We start from the raw sequence: 18,441 nt of genomic DNA, 5'->3' as shown, positions 1-18,441 counted from the left end.
AAAATCACCAAACCACAAGGGAAGAGACTAAAAGAAGAAGAAAAGAACAGGGAAGAACTACAAAAACAACCAGAAAACAAGTAATAAAATGGCAATAAGTACTTACCTATCAATAAGCACTTTAAATGTCAATGGACTAAATGCTCCAGTCAAAAGACATAGGGTGGCTGATCAAATAAAATAAACAAGACCCATCTATATGCTGCCTACAAGAGACTCACAGTGCTAAAACCCACACAGACTAAAAGTGGGAGAATGGAAAAAGATATTCCATGCAAATGGAAACAAATAAGAAAGCTGGGGTAGCAACACTCATATCAGACAAAGTAGACTTTAAAATAAAGTCTATAAAAAAAGACAAAAAGGTCATTATATAATGGTAAAGGGATCAATACAAGAAGAGGATATAAAATTCATTAACATATATGCACATAATATAGGAACACCAAAATATATAAAGCAAATGTTAACAGATATAAAGGAAGAAATTGACAATAATACAATAATAGTAAGGGACATTAACACCTCACTTACATCAATGGATAGATCATCCAGACAGAAAATCAATAAAGAAACAGTGGCCTTAAATGACACAGTAGACCAGATGGACTTAATAGATATCTATAGGACATTCCATACAAAACAAAAGAATGCACATTCTTTTCAAATGCACATGGAATGTTCTCCAGGATAGATCAATTGTTAGGCCACAAAACAAGTCTCAACAAAGTTAAAAGGGATATAAATTATATCAAACATATTTTCCAACCATAATTGTATGAAACTAGAAATCAATTATAGGAAGAAAAATAGGAAAAACACAAATACATAGAGACTAAACAACATGTTACCAAAAAACTAATGGGTCAATGAAGAAATCAAAGAGGAAATCAGAAAATACCTTGAGACAAATGAAAATAAAAACACAATTTTCCAAAATGTATGGGATGTAGCAAAAGCAGGTCTACTGGGGTAAGTTTATAGCAATACAGGCCTTCTTCAAGAAACAAGAAAAATCTCAAATAAACAACCTAACCTACCATCTAAAGAAATGAGGAAAAAAAAAAAAACAAAGTCAGCAAAAGGAAGGAAATAATAAAGATCAGAGTGGAAATAAATTAAAGAGACCAAAGGAAAAGAAAATATCAGTGAAACCAAGAGCTAGTTTTTCAAAAAGATAAGCAAAATTAATAAGCTTTTTGCCAGGCTCATTGAGAAAAAAAGAAAGAGGACACAAATAAACAAAATAAGAAATGAAAGAGAATAAATTACAACTGATATCACAGAAATACAAACAATCATAAGAGAATACTCTGAACAGTTATATGCTGACAAATTGGTCGAGCTAGAAGAGATGGATAAATTCCTAGAAACATACAATCTTCCAAGATTGAATCAGGAAGAAATAGATAACCTGAACAAACTGATTACTAGTATTGAAAATGAATCAGTAATTAAAACAAAAAAAAACCTCCCAACAAAGAAAAGTCCAGGACTAGATAGCTTCACAGGGGAATTCTACCAAACATATACAGAAGAGTTCATACCTATCCATCTTACACTGTTCCAAAAATTAAAGAGGAAGGAACACTCCTAAGTTCATTCTATGAGGTCACCATCACCCTGATACCAAAACTAGATAACAATACTACCCTAAAAATTACAGGTCAATATTTCTGAAGAACAAAGATGCAAAAACCTTCAACAAAATATCAGCAAACCAAATTCAACAGTATATAAAAAGAATCATACACCTTGATCAAGTGGGATTTATTCCAGGGATGCAAGGATGGTTCAGTATCCACAAATCAGTCAATGTGATATACCACATTAACAAAAGGAAGGATAAAAATCACATGATCATTTAGACAGATGCAGACAAAGCATCTGACAAAATTCAACACCCATTCATGATAAAAAACTCTCAACATAGTTGGTATAAAAGAACATATCTCAAAATAATAAAGGCCATTTATGACAAACCCACAGTTAACAACATACTCAATGGGGAAAATCTGAAAGTTTTTCCTCTAAAATCAGGAACAAGACAAGCATGTCCATTCTCACTATTTCTATTTAACACAACATTGGAAGTCCTAACCACAGCAATCAGATAATAAAAATTTAAAAAGGGAAGAAGTAAAACTGTCACTATTTGCAGACGACACAATGCTATATATAGAAAGCCCTAAATTCTCCACCAAAAAACTATTAAAACTAATAAATGAATTTAATCAAGTTGCATGATATAAGATCAATATACAGAGATCTGCTTCTTTTCTATACATCAATAATAAACTATCAGAAAGGGAATACAAGAAAGAATCCCATTTACAATCATACCAAAAAGAATAAAATACTTAGGAATAAATTTAACCAAGGAGATGAAAGGCCTATATTTAGAAAACTATAACACACTGATGAAGGAAACTGAAGATGATACAAAGATATGGAAAGATGTCCTGTGTTCATGGATTGGAAGAACTAATATTGTTAAAATGTCCATGCTACCCAAAGCAATCTACAGATTTAATGCAATCCCTATCAAAATACCCATGACATTTTTCACAGAACTAAAACAAATGATCCTAAGATTCATATGGAACTGCCAAAGACCCCTAATATCCAAAGCAATCTTTAGGGGGGAAAAAAAAAAACAAAGCTGGAGGTATAATCCTCCCTGACTTCAGAATATACTACAAAGCTACAGTAATCAAAACAGTATGTTACAAAAAACAGACACATAGATCAATGAAACAGAATACAGAGTCCAGAAATAAACTCACGCACACATGGGTCAGTTAATCTACAAGAAAGGAGGCAAAAATATACAATGGGAAAAGTCAGTCTCTTCAATGAGTGGTGTTGGGAAAACTGAACAGCTACCTGTAAAAAGATGAAATGAGAACATTTTCTCACACCACATACAAAAATAAATTCAAAATGGATTAAAGACTTAAATGTAAGATTGAAAACTATAAAACTCCTAGAAAAAAACATAGGCAATACACTCTTTCACATAAGTGTTACCAATATTTTTGGACCTGTTTCTTTAGGCAAGGGAAGCAAAAGCAATAATAAACAAATGGAATCTAATTAAACTTAAAGGCTTTTACACAGTGAAGGAAACCACATACAAAATGAAAAGAATAACCTACTGAATGGGAGAAGATATTTGAAAATGACATGTCTGGTAATGGGTTAATATCCAAAATACATAAACAGTTCATATACCTCAATATCTAAAAAGCAAACAACCTGGTTAAAAATTGGGCAGAAGACCTGACTAGACATTTTTCCGAAGAAGACATACAGATGGCCAACAGACATATGAAAATATGTTCAACATTGTTAGTCATCAGGGAAATGCAAATCGAAAGCACAACGAGCTATCACTTCACACTGTCAGAATTGCTACTGTAAAAAAGACAACAAATAATAAATGTTGGCAAGGATATAGAGAAAAGGGAACATACACTGTCAGTGGGAATGTAAATTTTTATACCCACTATGGAAAACAGCATGGAGGTTTTTCAAAGAAACTGAAATAGAACTTCCATATGATCCAGCAATTCCACTGCTGGGTATATATCCAAAGAAAATGAAAACATAAATTCAAAAAGATGTATGCAACCTAATGTTCATAGCAGCATTATTTACAATAGCCAAAATATGGAAGCAACCTAAATGTCCATTAACAGATGAAAGGATAAAGAAGATGTGGCGGGGGGGAATACACACACACAGAGGAAAACTCAGCCATAAAAAAGGATGAAATTCTGCCATTTGCAACAACATGGATGGGCCTGGAGGGTATTGTTCAGTGAGGTAAATCAGACAGAGAAAGACAAAAACTGTATGTTTTCACTTATATATGGAATCTAAAAAATAAAACAAATGAATGAACATAACAAAACAGACTCAGAGATACAGAGAACAAACTAGGGGTTACCAGTGGGGAAAGTGGTTGGTGGAGTGTCAAGAAAGGGGAAGGGAATTAAGAGGTACAAACTACAATGTATAAAAAAAAAAAAAATACAATGATGTAATGTACAACACAGGAAATATAGCCAATGTTTTATAATAACTTTAAATGGAGTATAATCTATAAAAATATTGAATCACTATGTTGTATATCTGAAACTAATATAACATTGTAAATCAACTATACTTCAACAAAAAAGTCAAACTTTTATGCTTGTAAGATTTTGCATGCATGGTTCTCTCTATTGATAATAACCGCTATTACCTGGTAAAACATCTACTCATCCCTTAAGATCCTTTTCTTCTCAGGAATTTCATTCCCTATGAAGTCCTTCCTAAACTCTTCAGGGAGAATTAATACTTCTATCATTTTAACTTTATAGCACTATAAACACTTTTATAGCATTAAATACGTAGCACTGTAGTTATCTCTTTATATTGGTCTCCCCCATTAGACAGTGAACTCTAGAATGGAGATATATCTCTTTATTTTTATATTCCTTTACCTTCCCCAACACTCTACCCTAAAGCAGTTGCACAGAATAAGTGTTGTGTCTGTGTATGTGTACACACACACACACACACACACACGCACACACACACACTAAAAGAATGGATGAATGTATGAACAAATGAATACAGTTATGATAATCGCTCGTATTTAATTTTTTCAGAAGAGGGAGTAATGAACACTGCATAGGACGAGCTTCTTTATGTCTGAGGGCAAAATAAAGGGAAAATCTTATCTTTGGTTAGAATAACATCTCGATGAAGAGGAAATAAGCCCCTGTTTATTGGGCAAATTAAGTGGCTGAAGACTTTTCTGCTCCCCATGAGAGAAAAATGGACACACTCTCACTGGGAAGGGAAACAGAGTGGGAGTTCAAGAAGGAGAATCAAGATTCCTGAGGCTTCCCAGCCTGGCAGGAGAATGGGAGTGCTTTCTATCAGTGGACTTTGGGCAAACCTAGTATCCTCTCTGGGCCTCAGTCTCCTCCCTTGTAACACGACAGTGTTGGACTACAGTGGTTAAGATGTTCCATCTATGATCTCCATACCAGGTTCTGCACAGAGTTCTCAAGCAAGCAGGAGAGTTAATCATCTCTCTTCACTGCATTGAAAGGATAAGGACAACAGAAGATTTCTTAGGAACCATGAAGGAAAAATGCATAATTTATAAAGAACATTGAAATAATCAGTAGAAGGTATGGGACAGGGTGTAAAAGAAAAAGCTGGGTAAATAGAAAACATAAAATATGGTATTAGAAATTAACTTAAGTATATCCATTATCAAAATTAATATAAATGGATTCAATCAATCAAAGGAAAAATGTTCTCAGATTGTAGACTGGAAACCAAACTAGATCCAGACATGCTGTTTACAAGAGATACACCTAAAACATAAATCATGGAAACCTGAAAGTAAATGAACCATAAAAGAGAAACATAACAATAAGAATTAACAAAAGAAAGCTACTACAGGGGTTTTAATATCAGTTAAAATTACACAAAAATGCATATTAAGCATAAAGAATCAGTGAGATATAACAACCTATAAGTAACAGAGGCCCAGGATAGGTTAAAAAAAAGAAGGCATAATTGACAAATCCACAATCCTACTATGTGATTTTTAAACAACTCTCTCACATAAAATACTAGCTGAAACAAATAAAATACTGGTAAAGATATAAAGTATTTGAATAATACGACTAACAAATATAAATTTTAAGAAATATATATGTATACATACCCCCACTGTAGCACCGGTAAGTGGACAAAATAGCTCCTACCATTCTCTGCCTTGCTTACTCCATGCCAAACACACTGTCTTCTTTGTCCTAAAACACCTCTGCCTTATTCGTACTGTTTCAGAGAACAGAAAAAGAGGAAGAACTGCCCAACTCATTTTATCATCTGATACTAAAACTCAACCAAGGATAACACAAGACAGGAAAATATGGGCCATTCTCACTTATGATCACAGATGAGAAAGTTCTATTAAAATATTAGCATACTGCATATTAGCAATTTATTAAAAACTCACCACAAATAGACTTTATTCCAGAAATGCAAGGGTGTTTTAATGTTTGAAAAATCTATTAATTTAATTCACTTGTAGACATTTGGGGCTGGATAAGTCTTTACTGTGGGGGCTGACCTGTGCATATAGGATGTTCAGCAGCATCCCTGGCCTCTACCTACTAGCTGCCAGTAGCACCTTCCTCCCAGCTGTGACAACCGAAAACGTCTCCAGACACTGCCAAATGAAACTGTCCCTGGTTGAGAACCAACTGATGCAGAGGCTGATGAACTGTCTCATGCATTATGTTTCCACTTAATGGGACCTGGGCCAACTATACAGGCCTAATGAAACACAGCCCAGACTGCTATATTTTGCTTCAGATAATATCCATCAAACATAGTTTTCACTTATTTTAGAATTCAAAGTCTTATATACCAAAAAAACAATACTAAATCCACTTTATTATTCCTCTGTATAAAATCAAAGTATACCTCTACAGGATGCTGGTTCTAAATTTACTCAATATCTAGTATCCACATGTAAACTATATGAGGACAACTTTTTGGTAACTTTTATTGCGACATAATTTTATTTTATTTTATTTATTTATTTATTTATTTATTTTATTGCAGAGTGTCTAGTTTATTATGAAAGGGTTCTCCCAGTATGTACACAGGAACCCAAACTATCAGTTTATCCTGCCCAACCCCCCCCCCCAAAGGCATATCAGCAACAACAGGGTTCCTTCATGGTACCTAGAAGAATTGCAGAACTGCTGGGGTGAAAACATCATCGATGCCCCCCGTGATGTGTACTTTACACACTCTGAGGCAGTGTGATAAAGCTCTCAACACAGCAGCCTATCCAGGTAAGGATATCCACCGAATGCATTCTCCCAGGGCTAAGAGAGAGTCTCACTACACACGAAGATACTGAGACCCAAACTCCAAAAGCCAGAGCTAGGGTCCAGGGCACTGGTTCTTCTACAGCACCAGTAGGACACACCAGAGCAACTGGGAAGCTTTCAACACTACACCTATAGGGCCCCACTTTGAGTCAGAGGGCTTGGGGACACCCGTGACTGGATGCAGAGGAGTGAATGCTCAGAGAGCAGGGACGCAGGAGGTCGTCATTCCTTGCCCTCCTTTTTTCATATAGTTGTATATAACCAGATACATACAAAAACATACAGTTCGCTTTTATTTATAATCAAATGGGCACTATACTTTCAAGTGCCTAATTCCCACTTTAAAACTTCACGCTGGATGCTGGTGGCAGGCCAAGATATTACTTTTTTATGCATTAAATCCCACACGGGGCTTCAGGAGATAGATGATAAGAGAAAATAACTCACTGTCATCCCCCTTTGCCATGAGACCAGTAGTTCTGGTCTGCCAGGTATTGATAAAATAAGGGAAGGCAGCAAATCGGTGGACAAAAATCTTATGGGAGAGATGCCTGGCTGAAATACCAGACTCTACCCCAGAGGGAAACTGGCCTCTCTTAATCTAGAGCTATACTCGGACCAGCATGGACAGCACCTAATCAACCATCTGTTACAATGGAAAGCATCAACTGACACCTGTCCTTAGAAGCAGAATCAGGTGGGGGTGAAAGTTTTCTTTGCACAACAAAAGTGGCCGTGTATACAGTGTATACAGCTTGTCCTCCACCAAGGCTAAGTTGAGGGGACTTGAGTATCAAGGACAAAGGATTTAAGCCAATGATTAGGGTGCCGCTGGGACTGGAGTAAGAGGTGTTATTAGGCGTTCCCGACAACAAAAAGGGGTCTAGAGCTTGGTAACTTTACGACAAAGGTCTACCTTTTCTTGACAGCTCAGCCAGCTCTTCCCAGATGTGCTGCGCAGAAACCTCATCTCTTTTCAGCTTTGCTCACTTCAGTGCTTCCTTGTAGATCTCTTCTGCTTGTGCATATCGTTCTCTGTGCGTCAGGGCTGCAGCCAGATTACTGAGCAGCACGTGGAGCTCAGGGTGCTCCACCTGTCTCGCCAGGTCTGACGCCCTCTGCGCGTGAACACAAGCCTCGTCGGAGCGGCCCTGTGCATCCAGGGTGGTGGCCAGGTCACTCAGCAGCACGATGGTCTGTGGGTGTCTTCCTCCTAGTATTTCTTCAGAGATCTGTAAAGCTTCTTCATACATCCTTTGTGCCTGTGATGGCTGCTTGGAGAACAGAAGGTAGCGGGCATAGGTGTCTAGGCACATGCCCAAGAGGAGGTGGGTGTTGGCTTTTTCTTCCACTGACAAAGTGTCTTCTGATAATTCCTTTTCTCTTTCAATTCTTTCCTCTAGAGTTGAAATGCAGAATTATAGCCAGCAAGAGCCAATTCCTGTCTATTCTGAGCAGTATAAATAGTGGCCAGCTTTAGAGAGATTTCTATTATTGCATTGTCTTCCTGTTGCATGGCCCCTCCAAGCAAGTAACTCATTGTTGCTCTAAAAAGTTTTTCCGCATTTTCAAGCTGACCCCGTATAAATGCTAAGTTGGCCATCAAATCATAAGTGTAAGTGATGGCCTTCTTGTTATCACTCTTATAGGCAAGATGAAGAGCATCATGCAAAATTAGCTTCGCCTCTTCTGGCTCATCTTTCATGTGCACAACTGCCAGCCGCAGCAGTTGTGAAATTGTGAAATTTTTTGTTCTAGTTCTGTGAAAAATGCCATTGGTAGTTTGACAGGGATTGCACTGAATCTGTAGATTGCTTTGGGCAGTATAGTCATTTTCACAATGACTTGGATTCTTCCAATCCAAAAACATGGTATATCTCTCCATCTGTTTGTATCATCTTTAATTTCTTTCATCAGTGTCTTATAGTTTTCTGCATACAGGTCTTTTGTCTCCTTAGGTAGGTTTATTCCTAGGTATTTTATTCTTTTTGTTGCAGTGGTAAACGGGAGTGTTTTCTTAATTTCACTTTCAGATTTTTCATCATCAGTGTATAGGAAGGCAAGAGATTTCTGTGCATTAATTTTGTATCCTGCTACTTTACCAAATTCATTGATTAGCTCTAGTAGTTTTCTGGTAGCATCTTTAGGATTCTCTATGTATAGTATCATGTCATCTGCAAGCACTGACAGCTTTACTTCTTCTTTTCCGATTTGGATTCCTTTTATTTCTTTTTCTTCTCTGATTGCTGTGGCTAACACTTCCAAAACTATATTGAATAATAGTGGTGAGAGTGGACAACCTTGTCTTGTTCCTGATCTTAGTGGAAATGGCTTCAGTTTTTCACCATTCAGAATGATGTTGGCTGTGGGTTTGTCATATATGGCCTTTATTATGTTGAGGTAAGTTCCCTCTATGCCTATATTCTGGAGAGTTTTTATCATAAATGGGTGTTGAATTTTGTCGAAAGCTTTTCTGCATCTATTGAGATGATCATATGGTTTTTATCCTTCCATTTGTGAATATGGTGTATCACATTAATTGATGTGCATATATTGAAGAATCCTTGCATTTCTGGGATAAACCCCACTTGATCATGGTGTATGATCCTTTCAGTGTGCTGTTGGATTCTGTTTGCTAGTACTTTGTTGAGGATTTTTACATCTATGTTCATCAGTGATATTGGCCTGTAGTTTTCTTTCTTTGTGACATCTTTGTCTGGTTTTGGTATCAGGGTGATGGTGGCCTCATAGAATGAGTTTGGGAGTGTTCCTCCCTCTGCTATATTTTGGAAGAGTTTGAGAAGGATAGGTGTTAGCTCTTCTCTAAATGTTTGATAGAATTCGCCTGTGAAGCCATCTGGTCCTGGGCTTTTGTTTGTTGGAAGATTTTTAACCACAGTCTCAATTTCAGTGCTTGTGATTGGTCTGTTTATATTTTCTATTTCTTCCTAGTTCAGTCTCAGAAGGATGTGCTTTTCTAAGAATTTGTCCATTTCTTCTAGGTTGCCCATTTTATTGGCATATAGTTGTTTGTAGTAATCGCTCATGATCCTCTGTATTTCTGCAGTGTCAACTGTTACTTCTCCTTTTTCATTTCTAATTCTATTGATTTGAGTCTTCTCCCTTTCTTTCTTGATGAGTCTGGCTAATGGTTTATCAATTTTGTTTATCTTCTCAAAGAACCACCTTTTAGTTTTATTGATCTTTGCTATCGTTTCCTTCATTTCTTTTTCATTTATTTCTAATCTGATCTTTATGATTTCTTTCCTTCTGCTAACTTTGGGGTTTTTTTGTTCTTCTTTCTCTAATTGCTTTAGGTTTAAGGTTAGGTTGTTTATTTGAGACGTTTCTTGTTTCTTGAGATAGGATTGTATTACTATAAACTTCCCTCTTAGAACGGCTTTTGCTGCACCCCATAGGTTCTGGGTCATTGTGTTTTCATTGTCATTTGTTTCTAGGTATTTTTTGATTTCCTCTTTGATTTCTTCAGTGATCTCTTGGTTATTAAGTAGTGTATTGTTTAGCCTCCATGTGTTTGTATTTTTTACAGATTTTTTCCTGTAATTGATATCTAGTCTCATAGCACTGTGGTCAGAAAAGACACCTGATATGATTTCAATTTTCTTAAATTTACCAAGGCTTGATTTGTGACCCAAGATATGATCTATCCTGGAGAATGGTCCATGAGCACTTGAGAAAAATGTGTATTCTGTTCTTTTTGGATGGAACGTCCTATAAGTATCAATTAAGTCCATCTTGTTTAATGTATCATTTAAAGCTTGTGTTTCCTTATTTATTTTCATTTTGGATGATCTGTCCATTGGTGAAAGTGGGGTGTTAAAGTCCCCTACTATGACTTTGTTACTGTCAATTTCCCCTTTTATGTCTGTTAGCATTTACCTTATGTATTGAGGTGCTCCTATGTTGGGTGCATAAATATTTACAATTGTTATATCTTCTTCTTGGATTGATCATTATGTGGTGTCCTTCTTTGTCTCCTGTAATAGTCTTTATTTTAAAGCCTATTTTGTCTGATAGGAGAATTGCTACTCCAGCTTTCTTTTGATTTCCATTTGCATGGAATATCTTTTTCCATCCCCTCACTTTCAGTCTGTATGTGTCCCTAGGTCTGAAGTGGGTCTGTCGTAGACAGCATATATACGGGTCTTGTTTTTGTATCCATTCAGCCAGTCTATGTCTTTTGGTTGGAGCCTTTAATCCATTTACATTTAAGGCAGTTATTGATATGTATGTTCCTATTACCATTTTCTTAACTGTTTTGGGTTTGTTATTGTAGGTCTTTTCCTTCTCTTGTGTTTCCTGCCTAGAGAAGTTCCTTTGGCACTTGTTGTAAAGCTGGTTTGGTGGTGCTGAATTCACTTAGCTTTTGCTTGTCTGTAAAGGTTTTAATTTCTCCGTCGAATCTGAATGAGATCCTTGCTGGGTAGAGTAACCTTGGTTGTAAGTTTTTCCCTTTCATCACTTTAAATATATCATGCCACTCCCTTCTGGCTTGCAGAGTTTCTGCTGAAAGTTAACCTTATGGGGATTCCCTTGTATGTTATTTGTTGTTTTCCCCTTGCTGCTTTTAATATTTTTTCTTTGTGTTTAATTTCTGATAGTTTGATTAATATGTGTCTTGGCGTGTTTCTCCTTGGATTTATCCTGTATGGGACTCTCTGTGCTTCCTGGACTTGATTGACTACTTCCTTTCCCATATTAGGGAAGTTTTCAACTATAATCTTCAAATATTTTCTCAGTCCCTTTCTTTTCCTCTTCTTCTTCTGGGACCCCTATAATTCGAATGTTGGTGCATTTAATGTTGTCCCAGAGGTCTCTAAGACTGTCCTCAATTCTTTTTATTCTTTTTTCTTTATTCTGCTCTGCAGTAGTTATTTCCACTATTTTATCTTCCAGGTAACTTATCCATTCTTCTGCCTCTGTTATTGTACTATTGATTCCTTCTAGAGAATTTTTAATTTCATTTACTGTGTTGTTCATCATTGCTTGTTTGCTCTTTAGTTCTTCTAGGTCCTTGTTAAACGTTTTTTGTATTTTCTCCATTCTATTTCCAAGATTTTGGATCTTTACTGTCATTACTCTGAATTCTTTTTCAGGTGACTGCCTATTTCCTCTTCATTTGTTTGGGCTGGTGGGTTTATACCTTGCTCCTTCATCTGCTGTGTGTTTCTCTGTCTTCTCATTTTGCTTAACTTGCTGTGTTTGGTGTCTCCTTTTCGCAGGCTGCAGGTTCGTAGTTCCCATTGTTTTTGGTGTCTGCCCCCAGTGGCTAAGGTTGGTTCAGTGGGTTGTGTAGGCTTCCTGGTGGAGGGGACTAGTGCCTGTGTTCTGGTGGATGAGGCTGGATCTTGTCTTTCTCATGGGCAGGACCGTGTCCGGTGGTGTGTTTTGGGGTGTCTGTGACCTTATTATGATTTTATGCAGCCTCTCTGCTAATGGGTGGGGCTGTGTTCTTGTCTTGCTAGTTGTCTCGCATGGGGTGTCCAGCACTGCAGCTTGCTGTTTGTTGAGAGGAGCTGGGTCTTAGCGTTAAGATGGAGATCCCTGGGAGAGCTTTCACTGTGTGATATTACATGGAGCCGGGAGGTCTCTGGTGGACCAATGTCCTGAACTCGGCTCTCCCACCTCAGAGGCACAGGCCTGACACCCGGCCGGAGCACCAAGACCCTGTCAGTCGCACGGCTTTTGGGAAGTCTGAGGTTCTGCCAGCATTCAGTAGGTGTTCTGTAGGAGTTGTTCCACATTTAGTTGTATTTCTGATGTATTTGTGTGGAGGAAGGTGATCTCCACCTCTTACTCCTCCGCCATCTTGAAGGTCTCTCCAACAAAACTGATAGTGTGACTTGCTCAGGTATGTCGTTCATTCTGTGGCTTCCACTGTTCAGGTCCAGAGTCAGTCATTTGTTAGCAACACATACATATCTTCAAAGGCAATGCTGCTCCAGGGACCAGTGCAAAGCAGTCACTGGGCGCCCAGACCTCGTGTCGGGGAGGCTGGTCTGCTTGTCCTGGAGCTTCGGCCTGAGGGGCAGGCATCCGAGGTAGCGCTTAGCTAGACTTGCTGCCTGGCAGGCACCGTCTCTGGCTTTCTCTCCCTGCCTGGCTCTCACTGGGGTGCCATCTTTTTTTTAAATCATAGAATCTTAATGCTGATACAGAGGACCTTGGAGATGATATTGTTAAATCGCCTTATTTTACAAAAAGGCAACAAAGAGGTGAACTGTCACAGAAACAGTTACTGAAAAATCTAGAACTTGAATATAGTTTTCAGGATTTCAAGACAAGAGCTAATTTAAACATGCCACTTACAATGGTACTATTAACAGATTAGTCCACCAAAAAAAAAAAAAAAGCTATTTAGCCCACCGTATGGCTAAAACATCTAGCAATGAACAATCAGTAGGGAACAACAGCATTGCAGTAATCATTATTAGAGTAACCCAAAAGTTATTATGTTGAAAAGAAGTTTTTAAAAATAATACTGGGCTAGGTTAACTAAAAAGTGATGGGAAGGTCCATTAATAATTTCTGTGGGGATTCTTAAAGGAAACTTAAAAGCTCTTAAGAGGCTGGTGATCCTGGTTCTTTAATGTCTAACTTCACCGTACAACTTAGGACTTTCCTTTCCATGACAGGTCTATACCAAAAATATGATTCAAACTTATCAGGCATAACTAAGGTTGTTTGGCACCTCTCCATTAACTGCCAACTCCTTAAGTTAAGATTTGTAAATCTGCCCTGAGAATGCTAGAAGAGACATGCTCTGTATTAGAGATGATGCAACACACAAGACTGCTAAATTTTATTCTCTTGAAATAAAAATTACATATATAATTCTGTAATTTCCCTCATTTCATAAATTTTCCTCAATTTTTCAAGGGTGTTTCCTTTAATATCAAATCTAAGCAGCTGGATTTACATGCAGAAAACCATCGGTGATACTCATGCCTCCTCCATCTTTACCTATCTGGTGTGATCAAATCCTGGATCTCCCATGATCTGAGGCCTTTTCCTGTTCTCTTTCCCATCTTCCTCCTCTAATTAGACTTGAGGCTGAAAACAGGATGATTAACCCTCTCATGACCATGCTGATGTTTCTCATACTAAATTAGGCAGTTGTTTCTTAAGTAGGGAGTAGATACTCGGTTATAAACTTCAAGGCTTGTCTTACAGTTAACAATTCAAGGAAACTACCAATTCGCTATTTTAAGTCTTCACTAAAAAGGGACAGAATTTCCATATATAGTTACCACTGGATAAGATATATTTCAGAAAGGCAGCATTGCGAAGATGAAAGGAGATATTTTTATTCTCTTTAAAGTTGAAAACACAAAACGATCCAGATAGCTTTTTCAGCAGTTACAAATAGAGTGTGTTATTTTTCAAACTCTATTAAAGTCAATTACTTTGTGAGCCTGCGAGTCAGAATTTTCCATGATAATGAATTAAATGGGTGAAGCAACACCGTACATACCCTGAGTGGCTGTTGGGGGTAGTTGGAGGCTACTGTCTAGCTTCTCCCAAAGGTAAGTTGGTCGAGGAGTGCCTTCCTCTGAGCTACAGAGCAGGATGACATCGCTGCCGATATCCTGGGGTCCTTGGATTTGGCAGTGTGGGGCAGAAGGAGGAACTATAATAGGAAGGGTAAGCAATAAAGAATACATTTACCATGAGCCAAATGATGACCGAGGAGACATCAACATTCAGCACTAGAACCTCAGGTAACACTGTTTTGGGGACACATACCAGAAGACTACCTCATGAGCAAAGCCAGTGAATGGTATGTACGATGCACAGGTTTGGCCATAGGTGCAGGGCCTACAACTTCAGCTGGCAGGGAGCAAATATGTAAAAGGGGCAACACCCTCTGATTATATTTTTAAGATATCTTATGGTTTTAGTTTCACTCTTCTTCCTCCAAAGAAGTATTCAAAGAATTCTTAAGATCCTTCATGTCAACATATTGCTTTTAAAAGCATTACTGAATACACACATGTTCAGAGCAGCATTATTCACAATAGCGAAAAGGTGGAAACAACCCAAGTGTCCACAGAGGGATGGAAGGATAAACAAAATATAGTGTATACATACAATGGAATATTATTTAACCTTGATAAGTAAGGAAATTCTGACACATGCTACAACATGGATGAACCCTGAGAACATGCTAAGTGAAATAATTCAGTTATAAGAAGACAAATAATGCATGATTCCACTTATATGTAGCACCTAGGGTACTCAAATTCATAGAAAAAGAAAATAGAACAGTGGTGTCCAGCTGCTGAGCGGAGAGAGAAATGTCATTTAATGAGCAGAGTTTTATTTTTGCAAGTTGAAGAAAGTTCCGGAGATTGGTTGCACAACAATGTGAATATACTAAACTGTTCACTTAAAAATTGGCTAAGATGGTAAATTTTGTTATATTTTACCACAATTAAAATTTTTAATTGATGAAAGAGCCCCCTTGTAAAGAAGATATTTCAAGGAACAGCATCCACTTACCCTGCCGGCTACTCTCGGCTAAGACCACCTTACCATAGTTCTTTGTTACTTTACAAACAAAACCAGACACACCAACATTATACCAACTTCTGTTTTATGGTGTGAGGAGTCAGAGCAAGGTTCAAGTATATCTACTACTTGATAGTAATGCAATGGACATTTTATAATCACTAAGACAGATAAGGACACAAAGGATGTGAAACAAAAAAATTACAAAAAAAAAAAAGAATACTAAAGGAAGAAGGTGATAGTTTATAGTGAAAAAGCAAGCAAATAAAAATATAAACTAAGCCCATGGCTTGGATTCTCATATTGGGTAATGCATACAGTAGAGTTTAAATACAAGTGATGATGCACTTGTAATGCTAATGACTTCTTAATAAATGTGTTCAACCTTGCAAAAATGAATGAATGAGTGGAAAATGAATACACTACACAGAGGAACCAGCAAAGAAAATGGGTGGGGGAAGAGAGAACAATGAAAGGGTTAGGGAGAAAGACTGAAAAATCTCAGGGAATCTTAACTACTGTGATGAGATAAACCAATCTCAATTTACTGCTTTAAACATGGCCACCATGAGGCTATGAGGGGAAAGCCAAAATAATTATCTGAAGGTAGTAGTAACTATAAGATAAATTACAGGGTTTTTTTCTTCCTTTAAAAAATGAAAAAATAAATGTGGATCATGTGAGAAGCTCACTACCTAAACTACAGGTGTAAGCGTCAAAATAATGTTAAATTCCAATAGTACTCTGTATTCAGTACTCAGAGTGCTTTAAAGTCTATATAATTTTAATATATTTGAATGAATAATAGTTCTAGGACAGAAATCTCCCACTTGTCCTTGGTTTTCTTATTCTGTTTGAAGACTGGGAGAACAAGGCGCCAGGGCTATAGCATTTTCTTGTCCAAAGAAGGAAAATGGCAAGAACCCCCAACACTGGTATCTTCAAGTGACTCAACAGTGGAAGGGAAAAGGGGGAGAATGTACCAAGGAATCCTGGAGTCGATTCTGAGACTTCAGTAGGATGGAGGACAGTCCAGAGCAATAGGCTTCTCTAAGTACTTCTCATCCTCCCCAGATGAACTGAATTTAGCCACTTCTACCACAAGTACCCATTTAGGAGGCAGCGCTTTATTTCAGAAGCAGAGGAAGTGAGAAATAAAACGTGCTCAGAATGAATTTAATTTAGCATGAGATAGTCTATCTGTATGGTATAATAGAAAGAATACTGGTTTGAGTACAGAGACCTAAATTTTAAGCTAAACTTTATTGTTGTTCATGGTCTATAAAACCTTGGAAAAGACTCTAAATCTATTTGATCTCGGTATTAAGACCAAACTGATCATATAATTTCTCATTCAAACAAGGATACTTTTGAGAGTAAAAGGAAGTATTACTAAAATTCTTCCAGGACAAGAGGTGAAAGCTTAGAACTGTCGGGGGCCTACTCAGCATTACATAGATATGAAGTAGTAGTAAATTTATTCTCACATGTGCTAAAACCCCTGCTCCCTGCTTATAATCAATTGTTCTTGATTTAATTTGCTCTCAACAATAAGTCTTATCCTATAAAAGCTTAGGAAAAGTGAGAGGCCACTTTTGATGGTATTTTATACCACCTTTCTCCACCTTGAGGAAAAGTCATTTAACAAGTAAGCTTTCGAGAGCCACCTGAAATGGAGTAATGGGTGGGGAGACTATGTGGACAAAGCATGGAGAAGCAGAGTCCAGATGGAGCTGAAAGGAGAGAGGACAGGAAAAGGACGCAAGCAGAAAGAGAGTACAGAAAAACTGGCAGAAGTAAATATGCTTGAGAGTAAATTCGTGAGTAAAGCCAAAGTACCTGCAACATTTCCTGTCACTCACCTAAAACTGTGAGACCGGTGACCCCAATATTCCTGCCCCCTCTATCTGGAAGGTTGTTAACCAAACACTGGTAGGTGCCTGTATCTGATAGCTGGGTGTTGTTAATGAAGATAGAGACATTGGTGGCTGGCATGGTGCCTGTAAATCCTACCCTACCATGGAACCGGGGGGCACCGTCAAACATCTGTCCACCTTGATACAGAATGACCTGCAAAGGAAAGCAAAAGAAATAAATTGGCCACTGCATCTCCTTCTAGACACATAACAATAACTATCTAGTAAACAGCAGACTATACCAAACATTGGAAAATTATATTTCTAATATTAGAGTTGTCACCAACTTTTTTTTTTAAATTATTTGTTGGGCTTTTTTTTTTCTTTTTCATTTCATTTTATTTTATTAACATCTTTATTGGGTATAATTGCTTTACAATGTTGTGTTAGTTTCTGCTGCATAACAAAGTGAATCAGCTATATGTAGACATATATCCCCAAATCCCCTCCCTCCCACCCTCCCTATCCCACCTCTCTAGGTCACCAACTTTGTACTACAGCACCTATCTGTAGATATCAGGGGGTCTAAATTCTTACATACCAAACTGGAATACCATCGTATCCTTACCTAACTCAACAGAATATAGAAAGTGCATTTTATGATACCTTACTATTAGTTCATAAATACTTTTACCAGTGCAAAAAATTAATTCCAGAAAAAATGTTAAAAAAAATTAACACTGCCATTCTCATGCTTACCAGGTCACAAAATGATAGCTCACAGTTATAGACTGAATATAAGTGAACGCCATAAAAGGGAAGAAGAGTTATGAGTCCATGATTGCTTATCTATGTCCATTTCCTTACCAAAGTTAACTCTCATGGGAGAGGACTCAGAGTGGTACTGCAAAAAGCCCCTTGGGCTGAGAGTGAGGTACCTGGTTTTATCTTAGCTCTACCTTAAATGTCTGGCAGACTGTGGTCAAGTCTTTGGTTGCCTCTGTCACTGACTCCTAAAATGATGAAGCTGAACAAAATGATCTCAAAGGCTCAGTCTAATTATTAAAGTTCCATGGATTAAGGAAATAGAAGAGGTTCCTGTTAAATATATCAATTTAAATTTCCTATCAGAAAACTCA

At 37.5% G+C, this 18,441-nt stretch overlaps 1 protein-coding gene and 1 pseudogene across 5 annotated transcripts in view; both read right to left on the bottom strand.

Moving 5' to 3' along the window:
* Positions 1 to 18,441, bottom strand: part of IGSF11 (immunoglobulin superfamily member 11) — a 195,591-nt gene that overhangs the window by 13,438 nt on the left and 163,712 nt on the right. For all 5 annotated transcript variants that reach the window (XM_068546708.1, XM_068546706.1, XM_068546707.1 and 2 more), the window contains 2 exons: positions 17,309 to 17,516; positions 14,410 to 14,565 (listed from right to left, as the gene is read on the bottom strand). In XM_068546708.1, the coding sequence (XP_068402809.1) occupies positions 14,410 to 14,565; positions 17,309 to 17,516 (364 nt within the window). The remainder of the gene's footprint in view (positions 1 to 14,409; positions 14,566 to 17,308; positions 17,517 to 18,441) is intronic.
* Positions 7,814 to 8,640, bottom strand: LOC137765735 (tetratricopeptide repeat protein 19, mitochondrial pseudogene; annotated as a pseudogene).

Source organism: Eschrichtius robustus, chromosome 6 (genome assembly GCF_028021215.1).
Source record: "Eschrichtius robustus isolate mEscRob2 chromosome 6, mEscRob2.pri, whole genome shotgun sequence".
In the NCBI taxonomy this organism is placed as follows: Eukaryota; Metazoa; Chordata; class Mammalia; order Artiodactyla; family Eschrichtiidae; genus Eschrichtius; species Eschrichtius robustus.
Note: the sequence above shows the minus strand (reverse complement) of the source record. Positions and strands in the feature narration are given on the sequence as shown.